This window comes from Mytilus californianus, unplaced genomic scaffold, assembly GCF_021869535.1.
Source record: "Mytilus californianus isolate M0D057914Y unplaced genomic scaffold, xbMytCali1.0.p SCAF_7, whole genome shotgun sequence".
Taxonomy (NCBI): Eukaryota; Metazoa; Mollusca; class Bivalvia; order Mytilida; family Mytilidae; genus Mytilus; species Mytilus californianus.
This window is the reverse complement of record NW_026262723.1, coordinates 105,892,789-105,913,986: the sequence shown is the minus strand read 5'-3', so window position 1 is coordinate 105,913,986 and position 21,198 is coordinate 105,892,789. Positions and strand designations below refer to the sequence as shown.

General features: G+C 33.7%; 1 protein-coding gene across 1 annotated transcript; it reads right to left on the bottom strand.

Annotated features, from left to right (window-relative positions):
* Positions 1-3,716: 3,716 nt before the first annotated feature.
* Positions 3,717-20,104, bottom strand: LOC127709365 (vitelline membrane outer layer protein 1-like). Its single transcript, XM_052214859.1, has 4 exons — positions 20,054-20,104; positions 14,578-14,779; positions 11,817-12,026; positions 3,717-4,563 (listed from the first exon to the last, which is right to left on the bottom strand). Exons 2-4 carry the CDS (start codon positions 14,743-14,745, stop codon positions 4,315-4,317), a joined length of 627 nt encoding a protein of 208 aa, XP_052070819.1. The 5' UTR covers positions 14,746-14,779; positions 20,054-20,104; the 3' UTR covers positions 3,717-4,314.
* Between the last annotated feature and the right edge of the window lie 1,094 nt (positions 20,105-21,198).

The window sequence follows — 21,198 nt, the reverse complement described above, 5'->3', positions numbered from 1 at the left end:
TAAAGAAACTTGTTTGGAATGAAGGTCAATCCATATAGGACCCAAGAAATGGTAGTTTCCGGGAGTACATGTACTTCAAATTTGGGCATGATATAAAAGAAATATATAAAATCAAGAAACATAAATGAATTTGACAACATATATAATGTTATGATGTCATAATTACATGATAATATGCACATATTTCACAAAAACGAAAAAAGTGCATTCTTTTTGCAGTTTTCCTTTTATGTTTCTTTGGAACATTGTCTGCACCAAAATAACAACAAACATTTTGAGAGAAGCTTTCTTTGCTTATACTATTTACACAATTTCGTCAAATATAAAGTTGTTATACTTTTAATTGTCTATCCAGATTAAATGTACAAAAACAATATACATATCAAAGTTGAAACAAAGCAAGGAAATAAAAATTTCTTCTTGTTTTGTTATTGTTGATATTGTAACTCACCAAATGTGATATAATTTTTATATCCTGAGCACTAGTTTTAAAACCTATGTACATGTAAGTTATGATGTTAGGTCCAATTTTAAGTATGGTCCAATGCCTTAACGGGTAAAAATGTAATGGAGTTTTAAAAGAAAATACTTCTATTTATCCTAAACCAACTCATAATATTTGTGATAGCATAACAGAGAACTTTTTAATTAGGTCTTGAATATGACTAAAATTTTCAGTACTTCAAAATGACTGAAATTTACAGTACCTAAATATGACTGAAATTTTCATTACAGTAAAATGACTAAAACTTTCAGAACTGAAAACAACTTTTTTTCAACATTACTGAAAACATGCATAATAACAAATGTATCGAAACGATATGGGTAAGAAATGCACTGATTGATGATATTTGTTATCAGTACTGGAGATGCAGTGGCATTAAAAGTACATATAAATGCTATGTAACTTCCTGGTAGTGTACACGGAAGTTTTAAAGAATGAAATTATCAATTCTTCTACATTCAGGTCCTTGCGATCCACATAGAATCAAGAAATCAATCATAATAATGCAACATTTCAGCTTAATGCCTCATCTGAATATATTCACTATGTATTGGCTACCTAAAAGAGGGACGAAAGATACCAGAGGGACAGTCAAACTCATAGATCGCAAACAAACTGACAACGCCATGGCCAAAAATAAAAAGACAAATAACTACACAAAAAACTGTCAAAATCCTTTCATCTCGACCTCTTTTAAATGTTCTACAAACTAATGTTTTGCTGCTTTTAACTAGATCTCTTACTACTATCTAAAAACTTATCATTACATTCTGTAGTAAGGCGTATGAAAATAATGGTATTAATAATTTCTGGAGGTCAAAAATCCTTTTGATGTTTTAGAAAAAATCGTGCTTTTGATGGTCCTTTAAATTCGATTGACAGTTTTGAAATGTTCTACCCTCTACACTTATCTTATACACAATCTTATCAAAACAACGGTTTTCCTATATAATTAAATGATCCTTTTGAAAATCTGATTGCAAAATTAGTTGCTGAAACTCATATAAAGCTTTCTTCTGTAATGAAAAAAGATATGCGTACTGGAGGTGTAATAACATGATTAAAGCTTTAAATTTTCTCCTCAGCAACGTCTATATACTTTTTGGCCATGTTTATAGACGGGTTGAAGGTATTCCTATTGGTAATTAGTGTGGCCCTTCAATAGCAGACAGGGGGCTTGGTGGCCGAGTGGTCTAAGTAGTCGAACTACTGTATCACTAGCCTATCAACACTGAGGTTGTGAGTTCGAATCCCGCAGGTGGCAGGTACGCTCGACTTCAATCTCAATAGACTGACTAGGATTATCTGTTTTCCTACCGAAGGCCGATGGTTCTCTGGGCACTCCGGCTTCCTCCATCAATAAAAACTGACCGCCACGAAATAGCACAATAGTGCTGAAAGGGAAAATAAACACCTATCAATCAATAGCAGAATTGTTCCTGTGTTGTTATGAATCACTGTTTATGGCAACATTTACTGAAGATCCGACATAATTTCATTCAATTAATAAATTCAACAGCACCTACCTTTACCTTGATGATATTTGTTCGTTGTTCGTCTAAATATACAACCGAATTTACCCAAAGAAACGTATCTTGAATAATATTAATGCTGTCCTGTCCTAGATTTAGATATTTCAGTTTCAAAACTCAATTCTAAAATTTACGAAAAATGGACGATTTTCCGTTCCCTAATGTTAATTTTTCTCTATTTGACAGTGATGTTTCGTTTGATTTTATCATACGGAGTTTATTTATTCCTATTCACATTGCTGGAGTCTGTAATGCCGTTATAGATTTCCATGAATGTAATATGCGCATCATTGGTAAAATATCAATTCAAGGATTTCGTTACCACAAATTACTTTAAACCTTTATTTCATTCTTTTATAGATGCAACGATTTGGTTTGGAAGTTTGGTATGAAAGTAAAACGTATTATATACGTGATATCACATCCTAGTGTTTGCGGTGATGTTGTTTTAGACCCCGTAAATTTATATAAGATTCATGTAAATGCTCACCAATTTTACATTGAAATAAGATCTTTGAATATTGTTTTCATCGGTATTAACATAGATTTTCTTTTCAATTAATCTTAATATAACTTAATATGTATTGCTATATAGTTATCAACGCTTACGGTTCTACATCCTGTTGATGCTTATGATTTGACATTGTGCCATGTCATGTTTTTCCTAGACTCTTTATGACGTCTTTACACCTAAACTTACTGAAGAAAGTAAAATAACAAAAATACCGAACACCAAGGAAATTTAAAACGGAAAGTCCTTTATCAAATGACAAAATCAAAAGCTCAAACACATCAAACGAATGGAAAACAACTGTCATATTCCTGACTTGGTACAGGCATTTCGATTTGTAGAAAATGGTGGATTAAACCTGGTTTTATAGCTAACTAAACCTCTCACTTGTATGACAGTCGCGTGATTGATTTTCTGTCTTTGATACATAATTTGTTCATCAGTTGTTATTTGGTTGGAACTACCATTCAGACTGGTACTGTATGTTATTCGGTGTTTTTGTTAATTGATTTTGTGCTTCATTTCGATCTGATTAGTCAAGCTCCCTCGAACTGATTTCGATAGTTTGTTCTTATGTTTTGTTGTCTGACTACTGTCCCCATGTAATGGGATGACTGAGCATCCGCACACTTGTTTAATTCCGCCACATTCTGTATGTGCCTGTCCCACGTCAGGAGCCTGTAATTAAGTGGTTGTCGTTTATTGCTGTATATCATGTGTATTTAGTTGGTTTTTTTTTTGTACATATATCAAACCGTTGGTTTACTCGTTTGAAATGTTTTACATTTTGTTATTGTGTGGCCTTTTATAGCTTGCTATGCAGTATGAGTTTTGCTCATTGTTGAAGACCTTTGATTGCTAACAATATTATTTTTACAAATTTGGATATACCGATTGATTGATTGGCATTTAACGCCAATTTCAGCACAATAAGCTATTCGTGGCGGCCAGCTTTTATTGGTGGAGAAACCAGAGTGCCAGAAGGAACCACCAACCTTCAACAGGAAAATTGACAATCCTTGCCAATTAAGGTTGAATTCTAGCGCACCTGCCATGTACGGGGTTCAAACTCGTAACCTCAATGTTGGCTGGGTAGTGATACAGTAGATGAACTATTTAGACCACTCGGTCACCGAGACCCCAAAAATTTTGGAATAAATTATTGGTGTTTAAATTTAACTTCATTTAATTAGATTTGTCATCAATCTATCAAATAAACTTCAATTACATCATAAATATAAATCAATTCAGCAAGATTATTAGCCATATGTCACATTTAACTTTTAATAATGTGTGACACAACTCAAGTGTTGGCAGATTTCCTGTTAGTGTAATCGACCAATGAATATAACTGCATTTTTAATTTAAAGGAACTGAAATGTAATTTTCGCAAAAGAGTTTACTTAAATGTCAACTGATCAAGACATTTTTCAACAGATGAATGTAACTCCTTTAATCAATAGCATTGTTTAGTTTATCTAGTCGATGCAGCCGGTCTTGCTCCTTACGTAGTTAATACAATTCCCTTAGTTTTTGTTTGTTACCAGGATCGTAATTGAATTATGAGATTTGAACATCAAAATACTACAGTTGCCTTAATTGATATTAAAAAATGGGCTATGAAATTAAAAAAAAAACAACAAAAACATATATATGTTGGGATAACATATTGTTTTCTTTACAAAACTGTTGTAATTAAGTAAAACTGCTATATATTTGCAGCAGGTTACAATAAGTAAATGTTAAACGTAGTGTACAAAGAAATGTTAATCGCTTCCACAACAATAGAACTCAACATCATTTAACGCTGTGTCATCCCCATTGCCTTGAGGACTCTCCAGCTTAGTTCTCAGGCCACAGATAGCACTTCCTTCTTGACAATACTGACTCCAAGCCCCGTAACCTCCCCAAAAACCTCTTCCACCAATGTAGCGATAACGGTCAAAGAAGCGATGACGGCCAAACTCCTGACAACTAAATTTAACATAGTTGGCTGCAGTGTCATCTCCATTTCCCTGAAAATATAAAGTGTTTAGCGCTTAACATATTAATACATCGTATTTCAACTAAAATACAGTTTTTAAATCACCGCGTGTGAAGTAAAAGTAGTAAAAAAAGGTAGGTACAGAAAAGGCCATAATCTTAAGTTATACAGTTGTACTTTACTAGTATCATAATACATTGTTTTATATTATATTTTTATTAGCTCACCTGACCTGAAAGGTCAAGTGAGCTTTTCTCATCACTTTGCGTCCGTCGTCCGTCGTCCTGCGTCCGTCGTCCGTCGTCCGTCGTCCGTAAACTTTTACAAAAATCTTCTCCTCTGAAACTACTGGGCCAAATTTGACCAAACTTGGCCACAATCATCATTGGGGTATCTTGTTTAAAAAATGTGTCCGGTGACCCGGCCAACCAACCAAGATGGCCGCCATGGCTAAAAATAGAACATAGGGGTAAAATGTAGATTTTGGCATATATCTCTGAAACCAAAGCATTTAGAGCAAATCTGACATGAGGTAAAATTGTTTATCAGGTCAAGATCTATCTGCCCTGAAATTTTCAGATGAATCGGACAACCCGTTGTTGGGTTGCTGCCCCTGAATTGGTAATTTTAAGGAAATTTTGCCGTTTTTGGTTATTATCTTGAATATTATTATAGATAGAGATAAACTGTAAACAGCAATAATGTTCAGCAAAGTAAGATCTACAAATAAGTCAACATGACCAAAATGGTCAGTTGACCCCTTAAGGAGTTATTGCCCTTTATAGTCAATTTTTAACCATTTTTCGTAAATTTTTGTAATCTTTTACAAAAATCTTCTCCTCTGAAACTACTAAGACAAATTTAACCAAACTTGTCCACAATCATCATTAGAGTATTTAGTTTAAAAAATGTGTCCGATGACCCCGCCCGCGAACAAAGATGGCCGACATGGCTAAAAAATAGTACATAGGGTAAAATGCAGTTTTTGGCTCATATCTCTGAAACCAAAGCATTTAGAGCAAATCTGATGAGGATAAAATTGTTCATTAGGTCAAGATCTATCTGCCCTGAAATTTTCAGACCAATCAGGCAACCCGTTGTTGGGTTGCTGCCCCTGAATTGGTAATTTTAAGGAAATTTTGCCGTTTTTGGTTATTATCTTGAATATTATTATAGATAGAGATAAACTGTAAACAGCAATAATGTTCAGCAAAGTAAGATCTACAAATAAGTCAACATGACCAAAATGGTCAGTTGACCCCTTAAGGAGATATTGCCCTTTATAGTCAATTTTTAACCATTTTTCGTAAATTTTTGTTATCTTTTACAAAAATCTTCTCCTCTGAAACTACTAAGACAAATTTAACCAAACTTGTCCACAATCATCATTAGGGTATCTAGTTTAAAAAATGTGTCCGATGACCCCGCCCGCGAACCAAGATTGCCGACATGGCTAAAAAAATAGTACATAGGGTAAAATGCAGTTTTTGGCTCATATCTCTGAAACCAAAGCATTTAGAGCAAATCTGATGAGGATAAAATTGTTCATTAGGTCAAGATCTATCTGCCCTGAAATTTTCAGACCAATCAGGCAACCCGTTGTTGGGTTGCTGCCCCTGAATTGGTAATTTTAAGGAAATTTTGCCGTTTTTGGTTATTATCTTGAATATTATTATAGATAGAGATAAACTGTAAACAGCAATAATGTTCAGCAAAGTAAGATCTACAAATAAGTCAACATGACCAAAATGGTCAGTTGACCCCTTAAGGAGTTATTGCCCTTTATAGTAAATTTTTAACCATTTTTCGTAAATTTTTGTAATTTTTTACAAAAATCTTCTCCTCTGAAACTACTAAGACAAATTTAACCAAACTTGTCCACAATCATCATTAGGGTATCTAGCTTAAAAAATGTGTCTGATGACCCCGCTCGCGAACCAAGATGGCCGACATGGCTAAAAAATAGTACATAGGGTAAAATGCAGTTTTTGGCTCATATCTCTGAAACCAAAGCATATAGAGCAAATATGATGAGATAAAATTGTTCATTAGGTCAAGATCTATCTGCCCTGAAATTTTCAGACCAATCAAGCAACCCGTTGTTGGGTTGCTGCCCCTGAATTGGTAATTTTAAGGAAATTTTGCCGTTTTTGGTTATTATCTTGAATATTATTATAGATAGAGATAAACTGTAAACAGCAATAATGTTCAGCAAAGTAAGATCGACAAATAAGTCAACATGACCAAAATGGTCAGTTGACCCCTTAAGGAGTTATTGCCCTTTATAGTCAATTTTTAACCATTTTTCGTAAATTTTTGTTATCTTTTACAAAAATCTTCTCCTCTGAAACTACTAAGACAAATTTAACCAAACTTGTCCACAATCATCATTAGGGTATCTAGTTTTAAAAATGTGTCCGATGACCCCGCCCGCGAACCAAGATGGCCGACATGGCTAAAAAAATAGTACATAGGGTAAAATGCAGTTTTTGGCTCATATCTCTGAAACCAAAGCATTTAGAGCAAATCTGATGGGGATAAAATTGTTCATTAGGTCAAGATCTATCTGCCCTGAAATTTTCAGACCAATCAGGCAACCCGTTGTTGGGTTGCTGCCCCTGAATTGGTAATTTTAAGGAAATTTTGCCGTTTTTGGTTATTATCTTGAATATTATTATAGATAGAGATAAACTGTAAACAGCAATAATGTTCAGCAAAGTAAGATCTACAAATAAGTCAACATGACCAAAATGGTCAGTTGACCCCTTAAGGAGTTATTGCCCTTTATAGTCAATTTTTAACCATTTTTCGTAAATTTTTGTAATTTTTTACAAAAATCTTCTCCTCTGAAACTACTAAGACAAATTTAACCAAACTTGTCCACAATCATCATTAGGGTATCTAGCTTAAAAAATGTGTCTGATGACCCCGCTCGCGAACCAAGATGGCCGACATGGCTAAAAAATAGTACATAGGGTAAAATGCAGTTTTTGGCTCATATCTCTGAAACCAAAGCATTTAGAGCAAATCTGATGAGGATAAAATTGTTCATTAGGTCACGATCTATCTGCCCTGAAATTTTCAGACCAATCAGGCAACCCGTTGTTGGGTTGCTGCCCCTGAATTGGTAATTTTAAGGAAATTTTGCCGTTTTTGGTTATTATCTTGAATATTATTATAGATAGAGATAAACTGTAAACAGCAATAATGTTCAGTAAAGTAAGATCTACAAATAAGGCAAACATGACCAAAATTGTCAATTGACCCCTTAAGGAGTTATTGCCCTTTATAGTCAATTTTTTACAATTTTCATAAATTTTGTAAATTTTTGTAAATTTTTACTAAGTATTTTCCACTGTAATTACCGGGCCAAGTTCATTATAGATAGAGATAGTAGTAAGGAGCAAGAATGTTCAGTAAAGTAAGATCTACAAACACATCACCATCACCAAAACACAATTTTGTCATGAATCCATCTGTGTCCTTTGTTTAATATGCACATAGACCAAGGTGAGCGACACAGGCTCTTTAGAGCCTCTAGTTTATTTATTCTAAGTTTTTTTAGCTACACCAAACTTCGGTCAAGTTTAGCGAAAGGCCCAACAACATAATCAGCCAAACAAACTTTATCAGATCAACTCGTAAAGGAACGATCGTTGTCATTGGTCACTTCATTCGACCTCAAATGAAATTTCAAGCCCCGCCCAAGGACACCTGTGAAAAAGTAAATACATACAGATCGAAAGTTTATCTGCGTCAGCGGGCTGATTGCGAACACAATTGGGCTTGAGTATCCTGTTGCAATTTTAGCTTATATACATGTGTAAATAAAATTTATATAATTTTGAGCAGAAATCCTTCGTTATAAATTTTCGAAATTTATAACAAAGCATCTTGATTGTTTTGACTGCTATATATTTAATCAACTTATCCTCTTAAATAGTTCTGGAATAAGCCCGTGCACATTCTATCTGTTAACTTACATCATTATAATAATGTGGTTACGTTAAGACAACATTATGAAATATGAATACAAGATTTCGGTGATGTTTTAAAAGGTTAATGAGACCGTAATAAATGACAGAAAAATAACAAAAATATATACACGATTTTAAGTAAATATGTTTGTGCAATAAATTGGTCAAACTCATATTTTATCGTCCGCATGTCATAACTTCTCCCTTCCAAAAAAATGGGAGGAAAACTCATTTTGTCCCCACCCGGTCTTTAAATGTAAAAAAACCCTCTCAATATTTCGTTAAATATTATTTATTCTTGACAATAATTCAGTTTTCGTGCGTAAAATAGAAATGGTAGCAATATCGTTCATAGCTTTGAACTAGGTTCAATGATACTTAACCCTTTTGCAAATATGAATCTACACATACAAAGTATTTAAAAAAAAGAATTTACATCATGGCATAGTCTAGTAACTTTTAAAAGCAAGGAAGCTAGGATTTGGAGATTCATCTTTGGATCGGTGATGTTTTGAAGTAAAATGTTTCAGAATTCGATTTGCTTGATTTTAACAAAAAATATCCCTTTATAGAAGGGTAATTACCAGTACCTTCCCTCTGACTCCGCTAATGCATTATTGTTTACATATTACGTCTTGATTATATTACCAGTACCTTCCCTCTGAATCCGCTAATGCATATTGTTTACATATTACGTCTTGATTATATTACCAGTACCTTCCCTCCAAATCCGCTTATGCATTATTTTTACATATTACGTCTTGATTATATTACCAGTACCTTCCCTCTGAATCCGTTAATGCATTATTTTTTACATATTTCGTTTTGATTATATTACCAGTATCTTCCCTCTGAATCCGCTAATGCATTATTTTTTACATATTCCGTCTTGATTATATGGTTTCCTGTTCATTATCAACCACGGCATATCAATGAAATGTGTTTTTAAAAGGTTAAAACGACTAATAGCAGAGCCCTCATTTTTGAAAGAAAACGAGTCTTTTTTTATTGCTCTATGCATCTTTTTAACAGAAAAACAAGTTTGCTAATTCTTTAGACATTTATTTTTTTACGATAGATTCACTGTAGTTTGAAATTAAAAGACACATTTGCATTCCATTAAAGTCATATGATACAAATTTAAAACAAAAGTTGAATATGTTGTACCAAATCAGATATATGGCAGTTGTTTTCCATCCGTTTGTTGTGTTTGAGCTTTTTTAAATTTTCCCATTTGATAAAGGACTTTCCGTTTTGAATATTCCGTGGAGTTCGGTATTTTTGTTCTTCTAATTTATTTTTTTTATACTTGAATGGCTAAGTTTTACTATAAAACAAATGAACGTGGATTTTCTTGTAAAAGAAAATAATTTTACTGATCAAAATCTTCAGAAATGTACTACTATTGAATTGTTGTCTTCTCGTTCTCTAATTCGACGATATTCTTCCGTTTGCTGTGACCTGAACTGCGAGACCTCTCGTTAGATCTTCGACCATCGAACAGCGCTACTGCGGGGAAAAACCGTTATGAAATAATGTTAACCAGGTGCACTGGAAGGCAAGTAGTAGTAATTGTTTCTAAAACAACAAATAAAATACTCCAAATCATTTAACAACTATTATGGAAAAGTTAAATTAACAAATGAAAACGCATAGAAAATTTAAAAAAAATGAACATCGCTCTATCAATTCGTTTTTTTACCACGTGCCAATGATTCTGTGTTAATTGTTTATAAGTGTCACGATCCGGTAAACTTCGGTAACAAACTCGAAAGTAAATTAGCTTGCGATCAACAATCACTGAATGAAATATTATTTGTCGATAATACGTTATAGATTCGTAATACATGTAAACAAAAGCGTGCATGGTGGACTTGTTTAAGTATATATGCATGCATTGGTTCAATTATTTTCCTAACATTATCATAACAAGAAACTCATTTCATTTGACTTTAGAATCAGAGCAGTTTATTTATATTGTTCCTTTTAAACTCTGACATTTCTATTTCACTGACATGTCAAGAGTTTAACCTCTAGGATATGATAGGATCCCGTCAGTGTGAAAGATTGGTGCTGTGTATATTTATCCTTATATTTTTTATGATTCGATATCTGATAATCAGATTACTTTCGTTCCATCTATGCAGAAGAAAAGTTCTCGCCAGTGTAACATTTATATCCTTCTATTACAAAACACGCACTATAGATCACCGTACGGCCTTAAAGATTGAGCAGAACCCATATTGTAAAGTGAGTTATAAAAGGCTCTTAAATAAATAAATTAAAACAGTTCAAACAAAAAACCAACGGCCTGATTTATGACAAAATAATAAAAGAAAATCAAAAATTACAGACAGCAACCAACGACAACCATCGAAAAACAGGCTCCAGATATGGGACAAGCACATATAGTTTGTTATTTATTGGAGATGAATTCGTATTATACCTGGTAAAAGAAAGTGGGATTCTTAATATGATATGTGCAAAAAGTCTGTACCAATTTTTGCATGATAGCAACTTGTACATAACATACATCTATATGTTAGTTTTTAGTAAGAAGACTAAGGTATTTTTGAATGAAATGGTCAAAATTGTGACTCGGAGTTTTTACAAGAATTCGAATATGAATTAAAGCTCTCTGTGTTCATTTGCTATAATTACAAAACCGTTTGGTATTAATCAACTGTAGACTTTAACATAAGTATACAAATTCATTGTTGCTACTTCGCGATTATAAACATTCAATTTTGTACATTCAATTTTGTATGTTTTATTTTTATATTATTCGTATAGAAATGAATGGACGAAATTTTACTTAAAATAACAGATTAGAATCAAGAATATAACTTTCCAAATTCCTGCTATCTAAATGCATTCAATAATTCTAATAATCTTGTCCTTTTTTCTTGGATTGTAACATTACTGAATGCGACTTGTCACCGAATAAGCAACACGACGGATACCACTAGTAGAACTGGAGTTGCTTACTTTTCCACAGGACTAAAATTCACCATCGAATTTTTGTTTGGTTCCTGTTGCTCAATGTCTTTTGCTTTCTGGGTAGTGTTTTTTATCTGCTGTTTGTCTATCAGTCGCTTTTTTTTTTAACTTTGTGACTGTTTTTTCCATGACTTACTTTGTTTTGTTATCACACTGTCATATTCTCCCTCCGTTTTCTTAAAGTACACATGCACATTTGTAAAATATTCAGAAAAGTCATTAGAGGTTTTCCTTTTAATTTTTTTTTATCAAAACATTCATATTAGAAATAATAGTTGTAATGCATCTTATTTTTGGAATAAAATACCTGGTAATCTTCAACTTGGAGAGAGAAGGAGGTTAAGAACTGTCCTTTCCTATCACATGTAATCAATCCTTTCCAATCTCCCCAAGGGCCATACCCAGATGATACGGTAAATCTGTCATCGGAGGTAGTAGATCTGGTACTACACAATAATTCTATACCATTCAGGGAACTATCGTCTTGCCAGAAATATGATCCTCTTCTTGGTTCAATCTGTATCAACATTGCAATATATATTATCTCAGTCTTATTTATGTTATTATTATCATTATTATTATTAATGTCCATATTATTTTTGCGTAGTTTATTATGATGATGATAATATGTATCTATAGTTTTTCTTCAGATCCTTTCGTTGCGTGTGACTCTTTATCCTTCATCTGGTTCAACAAAGAATAGACATACTAGTCTCCTGTCTATATTTATAATGGTTTATAATCTGTGTTGGCAAAACTGATATCCTTTTCCATTTCTAATTATCATAAGAAACAAATTATTACAACACAAATTGCAGCTGTATCTTTATTTGGACTGTAAAAGATTAGTAAAAAGTAAAAAAACAAAAATACCAAACTCCAAGGAAAATTCAATACGGAAAGTCCCTTAACAATTGGTAAAATCAAAAGCTCAAATACATCAAACGAACAACTGTCATATTCCTGACTTGGTACAGGCATTTCCTTATGTAGAAAATGGTGGATTAAACCTGGTTTTAAAGCTAGCTAAACCTCTCACTTGTATGCCAGTCGCATAAAATTCCATTATATTGACAACAATGTGTGAACAAAACTAACAGACATAATAGGTAAAAATGTCAAAAATAGGTGCACAGCAGTCAACATTGTGTTATAATCTCAATCACTATAAAAAAAAACCAACCAAATATGGCAACAAAGAAAAACAAAATGACATATAGACAAAGCACATACGCAAAAATGAAACACAAGAATACAAAAAATTACCACAACACAACAACACAATGGCGGGATGTACAAGTACCGAGCCACGCCTAAGGGATATTACCAAAAATGGACCAAACAGTATACGTTAATAATTTACAAAGACAAATAAAAGAACACTATAACACGTAATTAAGATGATAAACAACGTCAGTACCTAGAATCTAATGAATTGTTTAAAAAATACCTTTACTAATACGCCGAGCGGTCAAACACCTACAATTGATATAATATAACTGACATGGGATCTTTTCGCTCATTTTTTTCTACATCAAAACCCTCCGAGTGCATAGAGGTTCAAGTATCATTTGATCATGAAAAAATTATTCAAATGACATTTTACTCCGAATATGACCTACCGAATTAGACTTGTAATTACATGAGCAACACGACGAGTGCCACATATGAAGCAGTATCTGCTTGCCCTTCCAGATAACATGTGTCCGCCCCCAGGTTTAGCTGGGGTTCATCTTGCTCAGTCTTTAGATTTCTATATTGTGTTTTGTATACTGTTGTTTGTAGTCTGATCGTTTTTGTCGAGCCTTCGACTTTAGTCGAAAAAGCGAGACATAGCGATCCTACATTCCGTCGGCGTCGGCGTCGTCGTCGTCGTCGTCGTCGTCGTCGTCGTCGTCCACAAATATTCACTCTGTGGTTAAAGTTTTTGAAATTTTAATAACTTTCTTAAACTATCCTTGATTTCTACCAAACTTGGACAGAAGCTTGTTTATGATCATAAGATAGTATCCAGAAGTAAATTTTGTAAAAATAAAATTCCATTTTTTCCGTATTTAACTTATAAATGGACTTAGTTTTTCTGCCGGGAAATATTACATTCACTCTGTGGTTAAAGTTTTTAAAATTTTAATAACTTTCTTATACTATTTTGGATTTGTACCAAACTTGCACAGAAGCTTGTTTATGATCAAATGCTAGAAGGAAATTTTGTTTTCTTCCAGTTAACATTACATTCAGTCTGCAGTTAAAGTTTTTAAACATTTATTAGATTCATAAACTATCCTGGATTTTTACCAAACTTGGACAGAAGCTTCTTACAATCAAAAGATAGTATCAAGAGGAATATTTTTATTGATTTACTTCCTCATTTTTGTTGAGCCTGCGATTAACAGAAAAAGTAGGCGAGACACTGGGTTCCGCGGAACCCTTACGAATTTTTTCTTTTTCTGCCATGGCATTGCCAGTTTGTTTTCGACTTATGAGTTTGAATATCCCTTTGGTATCTTTCGCCTCTCATTAACAAGTGCTTTCACGGTAAAAAAAAAAAGAAGATATCTACATTGTAAGATGAAGACGTCTCAGCGGTGCTCTAAAAGAGTATAACAAAAAATACCGAACTCCAAGGCAAATTAAAAAAAGGCCGGGGAAGTCCATAAAAACTGACAAAATTAAACGCTTTAAAATCAACAGAACAAGTGAAAAACAACTGTCATATTCCTGTCTTGGTACATGCATTTTCCGAGGAAAATGGTAGGTCAAACCTAGTTTAATAGTTAGCTAAACCTCCAACTTGTATGGCAGTTGTTTATAATTCTGTTATATTGACAAATTTGGGTGATCAACCTTAACTAACTTTTGAAAATAAGAAAAGTGTCAAGCCAAACCCAGATATCTTGTACATTGCATGGATAGTATTAAACTTTTTCCAAAATTGTACATCTTTTCGTCAAATGAAGTTTTCTCAAGTATGTACATGAAAGTAGTTAATAAAACAAGACGAGGAAACATCAGAATTAACAACTTTTAACCTTTCTTATCAAACAGCACTGTGAAATATGATATTATACCTTTAATCTATAACCACTAGCAAATTGTCCATCTGGACAAAAACTTGGTTCTTGCCATTCACCCCAGCGGCCACCGTTTGACACACTTAATGTTCTGACAACACTTCTTGGAAAAGTGGCATAACAAGCACATACTAATAAGCTGAATAACAATAATCCTCTACACATGCTTGATTGATTCGAATTTGTATCGCAGTTAAATCTGAAATTATAAATACATTCTGAAATACATGATCTTCAATTGCCTTAACATTATCTGTATTGAATTGAATAAAAGCACACATGATTGAAGGTTAAAAATGAAAGAATTGTCAACCAGAATCTCATTAAGGCCCTGTTTTGGCCCAAGAAAATAAAGTTTTGAAAACAATTTCAAATTTGCACTTAATGTTTGGAAATGCAAAAAGTCAAGAAATATAAATTAATTACATAAACTTTTTGATTTGATGACGTCATGATTACGTCATAAACTGCACCGTTTTCATGAAAACGAAGAAAACTGCAGAATTTATGCAATTAATCCTTGTTATGTTCATTGTGGAAACAGTGTGCAGCCAAGAAACAACAAAATAATTTAAGAGAAGCTTTATTATAACTGTCAACTTATCTCACAAAATATAAAGTTGTTTCTTAGGTGTGCACATACTTTGCCAATCTAATATGTACTTTAAAGTTGATGTTAAACAAGGAAAATCAAGATCTTTTACAAAATATACAAATTTCGTCATGTTTTGTTGCCATGGTAACTTGTTAAATGTGTATTTTGTTTTTATTTTCTGAATGCCTTATACCTAAGTGTAGTTAGGACAAACTTAAGAATATGTTTGATGACCTTTAGATTTGCACTAATATTTTGGCCAAATAAGGGCCTTATTGCACCTACTCCTTTGAACAAAACCTTTATAGGCTGCAGCATATTCATACATAAAAAGACCTACATTGGAATATTTATACACATTATGAGACCAAACAAACCAACGTAACATCAGAACATTAGAACAAGGATAGTAAAGAGCTGCAAATTGTGCAAAACTCGCAATGAACACCATGGTGTGTCAGAAATTTTGAAAAAAAAATTTGAAATGGGAAAGCCTCGAAGAAAAGAGGAAAACAAACAGATTATACATGGTATTCAAGGTTCAGCATGATCTCATTAACTTAGATCGTCAACAATATCTCACTTGAAACGATAACCGTGCCAGATGTTAAACCGTTTCTATAATGAAAGAAACGTAGTCGCCTACGAGCAATCATTCTTTCAAAGGCTAACGGTGGACTGGAACCAAAAAAGGCGGAACATACCCAGGGAACATTCAAACTTTATAAGTCGAATAAAAACTGACGACGCCATGACAAAAAAGTAAAAACGACGAACAAGTCAACAAAACACAACATAGAAAACTAAAGACTGAGCAACACGAACCCCAAACATAGAAAACTAAAGACTGAGCAACACGAACCCCAAACATAGGAAACTAAAAACCTAGCAACACGAACCCCAAACATAGAAAACTAAAGAAAGAGCAACACGATCCCCAAACATAGAAAACTAAAGACTTAGCAACACGAACCCCAAACATAGAAAACTAAAAACCGAGCAACACGAACCCCAAACATAGAAAACTAAAAACCGAGCAACACGAACCCCAAACATAGAAAACTAAAACCGAGCAACACGAACCCCAAACATAGAAAACTAAAGACTGAGCAACACGAATCCGCCCAAATCCGGGGGTGAACTCGGATGCTCCAGAAGGGTAAGCAGATCCTGATCAACATGTTGCTCCCGTCGTTATGATCATGGAAGTACAAATTCGATAAGCCTCATTCTGTGATGTCACAATTGAGGAAAAGAGGGCGGGGTTGTGGTTACGACAATTGGAACATATGTGTGCTCACCAGTGACACAGATTCTCAATAACGTTCAACCAATGGCGTCCGTAAAACTTCTGAAGGGATGAATTCAATTTCACCAATGAACTCATCATAGTTACAAGTAACCAAGTTGAACCCTTTATCAAGAAAATCATGATAGGAAACTCAAGCTGTGGAATATGGTATCAAAAAAAAGTAAAATAACAAAAATATCGAACTCCAAGGAAAATTCAAAACGGAAAGTAGTCCTTTATCAAAAGCTCAAACACATCAAACGAATGGAAAACAACGGTCATATTCCTGACTTGGGACAGGCATTTCCTTATGTAGAAAATGGTGGATTAAACTGTATAGCTAGATAAACCTCTCAAATGGGAGATATATTCTCCATATGCAGGCGCTGATAAAATTTTGATACAAAGAAATGGAAAGATCTCAATTGGGAAGCTGAAATTATCCCTTTTATGTAAAGCGTTGTTCTTAACCGACCCTCATTGTCAATTTCTAGATGAAGGTCAAGATATGTGGCTGAAATATTAGTAACTGTATCTGTGGTATCATTTATTTCAAGTTCGATTGGATAAATGCATTACACATCGTCATCAAACTTTGAATTATTCAGTGAGAGGAAATAATCTATATCGCGGAACGGATAAAGCTAGCTTCTTTTAATTCTTTTAAGAAGCTCCTACATGAAGTATGTCTTAAATGAATCAATGATAGTCGGTAAAACGAGGAGCATAATTGCTTCCCACTGGAATTCCGATTGTCTGTTAAAAACACCTCCTCAAATCGTAACAAATAAGTTGTCGATAAAAAAAAATCAAGCATCTTGTCTTTAGTTTTCGATGTTGTGTTTTGTGTACTGTTGTTTGTCTGTTGTTTGTCTGTTGGTTTTTTTCTTTTTTAGCCATGGCGTTGTCAGTTTATTTTTGACTTATGTGTTTGAATGTCTATTTTGTATCTTTCGCCTCTCTTTTCTTGATGTCAGTTTCAGGGAATTTGTTTTTTTTAATCAGAGTGAGGTTTTTTTTTTACAAAGTATGATTTATTCCTTCCTAATATAAGATATGTGTTTCTACGATGGCCAGTCTTTTCTTATGAAACAAAGTTTTGTAAACAAGCTATGCTCGTGTCTGTAGTGACGTTTTGGATTTCAATGAACGTAATCTATGTATTACTGGTAAATAATTAAGTCAGGCAATTCGTTACCACAAACTTCTTAAAACCTTTACTAAATTCTGCCATAGATACAAAGATTTGGTTTTGAAATGTGGCTGTACCTTTAGAAAACTTATTTCAAACGGAATAGTACATCCTATTTTTTACGGACATGTTGTTTACCGAGCCTGGAAATTTATATACGAGCCAGGTATACTTATCGATCCTTTAAATAAAACTTATTTCAAAAGGTTACCAATTCAACACTGTTATTACATCTTTGAATATTGTTTTCATTGGTATAAATATTGATTTTGTTATCAGTAAATTAAAATCAAACTAAATATTATTGTTATATACATATTCACATTCATGGCTCAACAATCTGTAGATACATGTATCTTGGCATTGCACAAAGTCAGGTTTTTCTCTGACTGTTAAAAACGTCATTACACTAAATCAATTGGATGTTGGATGTGTACTGATTGATATTTAAGTCTTAGATGCATGATTTTTTAAAATTTTTATTTGATTTGAGCTAGCTGTCAGTTACTGCGAATACTCTCAGATCTGTACTAACAGATGACAACGGATATGTACCAATTTTCGTAACTACAATCCCGTCCCCTTTTCCCCGAATGTGACCTACCGAATTAGACTTATCACCGGGTTTATACAAACATGAGCAACACGTCGGGTGCCACATGTAGAGCTGGATCTGCTTACCCTTCCGGAGCACCTGAAATCGCCCCCAGTTTTTTTGGTTTTTTTTTTTTGGGGGGGGGGGGGGTTCGTGCTGCTCTGTTTTTGGTTTTCTATGTTGTGTTTGTGTACTGTTGTTTGTCTGTTTGTCTTTTTCTTTTTTAGCCATGGCGTTGTCAGTTTATTTTCGACTTATGAGTTTGAATGTCCCTTTGGTATCCTTCACCTCTCTTTAGTGTCTTTTTTGCTGTGGGGATGTTTAAACACCCTGCAACGTCCGGTCTGTGTTTTTGTTAGATGTTTTTCTGCTTTGTATCGATCTGATGAGTTAAACCCTTTTCAACTGATTTTTATGGTTGCTCTTTAAGTTGTAGTGTTACACCACTGTCCCAGGTTAAACCCCGCCACATTCTGTATGTGCCTGTCCGAAATCAGGAGCCTGTAATTCTGTGGTTGTCGTTAGTTGCTGTATATCATATTTGTTTTTCGTTCATTATTTTGTACATAAATCAGGCCGTTAGATTTCTAGTTCGAATTTTTTTACATTTGTCTTTTCGGGCCCTTTATAGCTGATTATGCGGTATGAGTTTTGCTCATTGTTGAAGGCCTTACGGTGACCTATAGTTGTTAACTTCTATGTCATATGGTGTCTGGTGGAGAGTTGTCTCATTGACAATCATACCACATCTTCTTATTTTTACAGGCAACACCATGATGTTCACAATTCAAAGTGTTTAATATAATTGAGAACGTTTGAGTTTTCTTCTTCTTTTTTATCTTGGACTCGTTTTTAATTAGGATTTTCTGATATTATTATATATATTTTTCCAAAAATGAACTGTATTTTGTTTGCTGATTGTACTGATACACAAAATACAGGATTAATTTATTTCATTGATACCTTTTATACGGACGCCATCACGAGTTAGCTGAACGTTATGGAATATCTGTTTCACAGATGCGGACGGATATGTTTCAATTGTCGTACAATCCCGTCCTCTTTCTTCAAATGTGACCATTCGAATTAGACTTATAACTGGGTTTGTACTTACATGAACAACATCGCGGTGCTACATGTTGAGGAGGATCTACTTACCCTTCCGGAGTACCTGAGATCACCTCCAAGTTTTTGGTGGGATTCGTGTTGCTCAATCTTTAGTCTTCTATGTTGTGTTTTGTATACTGTTTATCTTTTGATCGTTTTTCTTTTTTTTTTGCCATTGCATTGCCAGTTTGTTTTCGACTTTTGGGTTTAAATACCCCTTTGGCATTTTTTGCCCCTTTGTTTTAAGATTGTCTCATATAAACATATCTCATAGTGTACTGTCAAATGTGCGACTCCGGAGACGGTCTTTCGAGCATGGGGTATTGGATACAGGTTACAAATATAAGTATAGGTTTTATGATTGTATTTTGAATGCAGTTTGGCCTAGTTTATCTCGTTTTGTTGGAATTTCCTGACTGGCGGGTGTCAAAGAAGGAGAACTTTGATGGTTTATTATAATTGATACTTACAGCTATTCATTTCGGTTTTTATATTACACATAATATAATGATTGGTTCTTTATTCGTAAAAAAAAACGTTGTCCTCTAATTCATGTTGCGTAGAAGGTAAATTTTATATTTGTTAATTATTGTATCTATAATATTGATATTTAGTTGTATCTATAACAATGAGATTACATTACTGAAGTGTGTACTTAACATTTCTGATATAGTCCACAAATTTCAAGCTTACCTTGTTTAGTACTGTTCAAACCGCCTTATGATTATAACCAGATGACATTCCAAAAATATATAATTTTATAAAAATACCATTCAAGTTGTTTTTTCCGATTCGTGGCCATAAGATTTTCTTTGAAAGATTAAAGTTCTGGTTCCTCGAAAACTACATAATTTGGCATCTTATTTCAAGTGTATATCGTCACTTGAAGTATAATTTCCTCTTCGTGATCTTATACTTTAACAAAACACTCATCGTGACATTTTCGGTTGTACCATGATATATATATTAAATAAGTATTCTAGAAAGAGATGTTTGTAAAGAAAAGTCTGAAGATTTGTGAAACAATACTGATGAAGATAATATATAGGAATAATCTCAAATAAAATATCGTAGAGACAAACGTTTCGGCACGACAATGGCCTTCGTCAATGTCAATCTGTCTTTTCAAAATGCAATTACGGAATCTGCTCATTTACTAATTTTAAATCAGTTATCTTGAAAGGTATATATCAAACTTAATCCAAAATGCGTGGGTGCAAATCTATACATAAAAATAAGTGTATTCATGTTTAACATTGGATATAAAGCAAAAAGATACCACTGAAATTTGAAACAAAAAAGTCAGCTATGCCTCTCTGTTTGTGAAGCATATTTAGTTCCTTTATTCAGATTATTTCCCAGTACTTTCCTATGGACATCACTGTATTCAACCACAAGAATTTTAATCAAGTCATCGAGATTGTGGTCAGACTGTTTTGGTTCACTGTAAGATATAGATTTTTGTTATATCGCTCCTATGGCCATATTGGACATCACCATACCAAATATTCTAGAGTGAAAATAACATAAAACTTTTGCAGGTCACATTGCAAAATAGTTTATGGATTATTGGGGCCTTACTGACCAATGTTGATGAAAAGATGAATTTGTGTACAGCAATTGGAGCGTTTGTCACCACACGAACTGCATTTTCCATACCCAAAACTGGGCTTAGACACTTCCAACGTTTCAGTAGGTTCATCAAAGGGAGCGGGTCTGGAAAGATATTAGATACTATTGTACTTTTCCGAATGATTTCCAATGCTCCAGAATGACACTGAAGCGGCATTTTATAGATGGGTGGTAAGTTAGAGTACATGTAATCATGTAATGGTTAT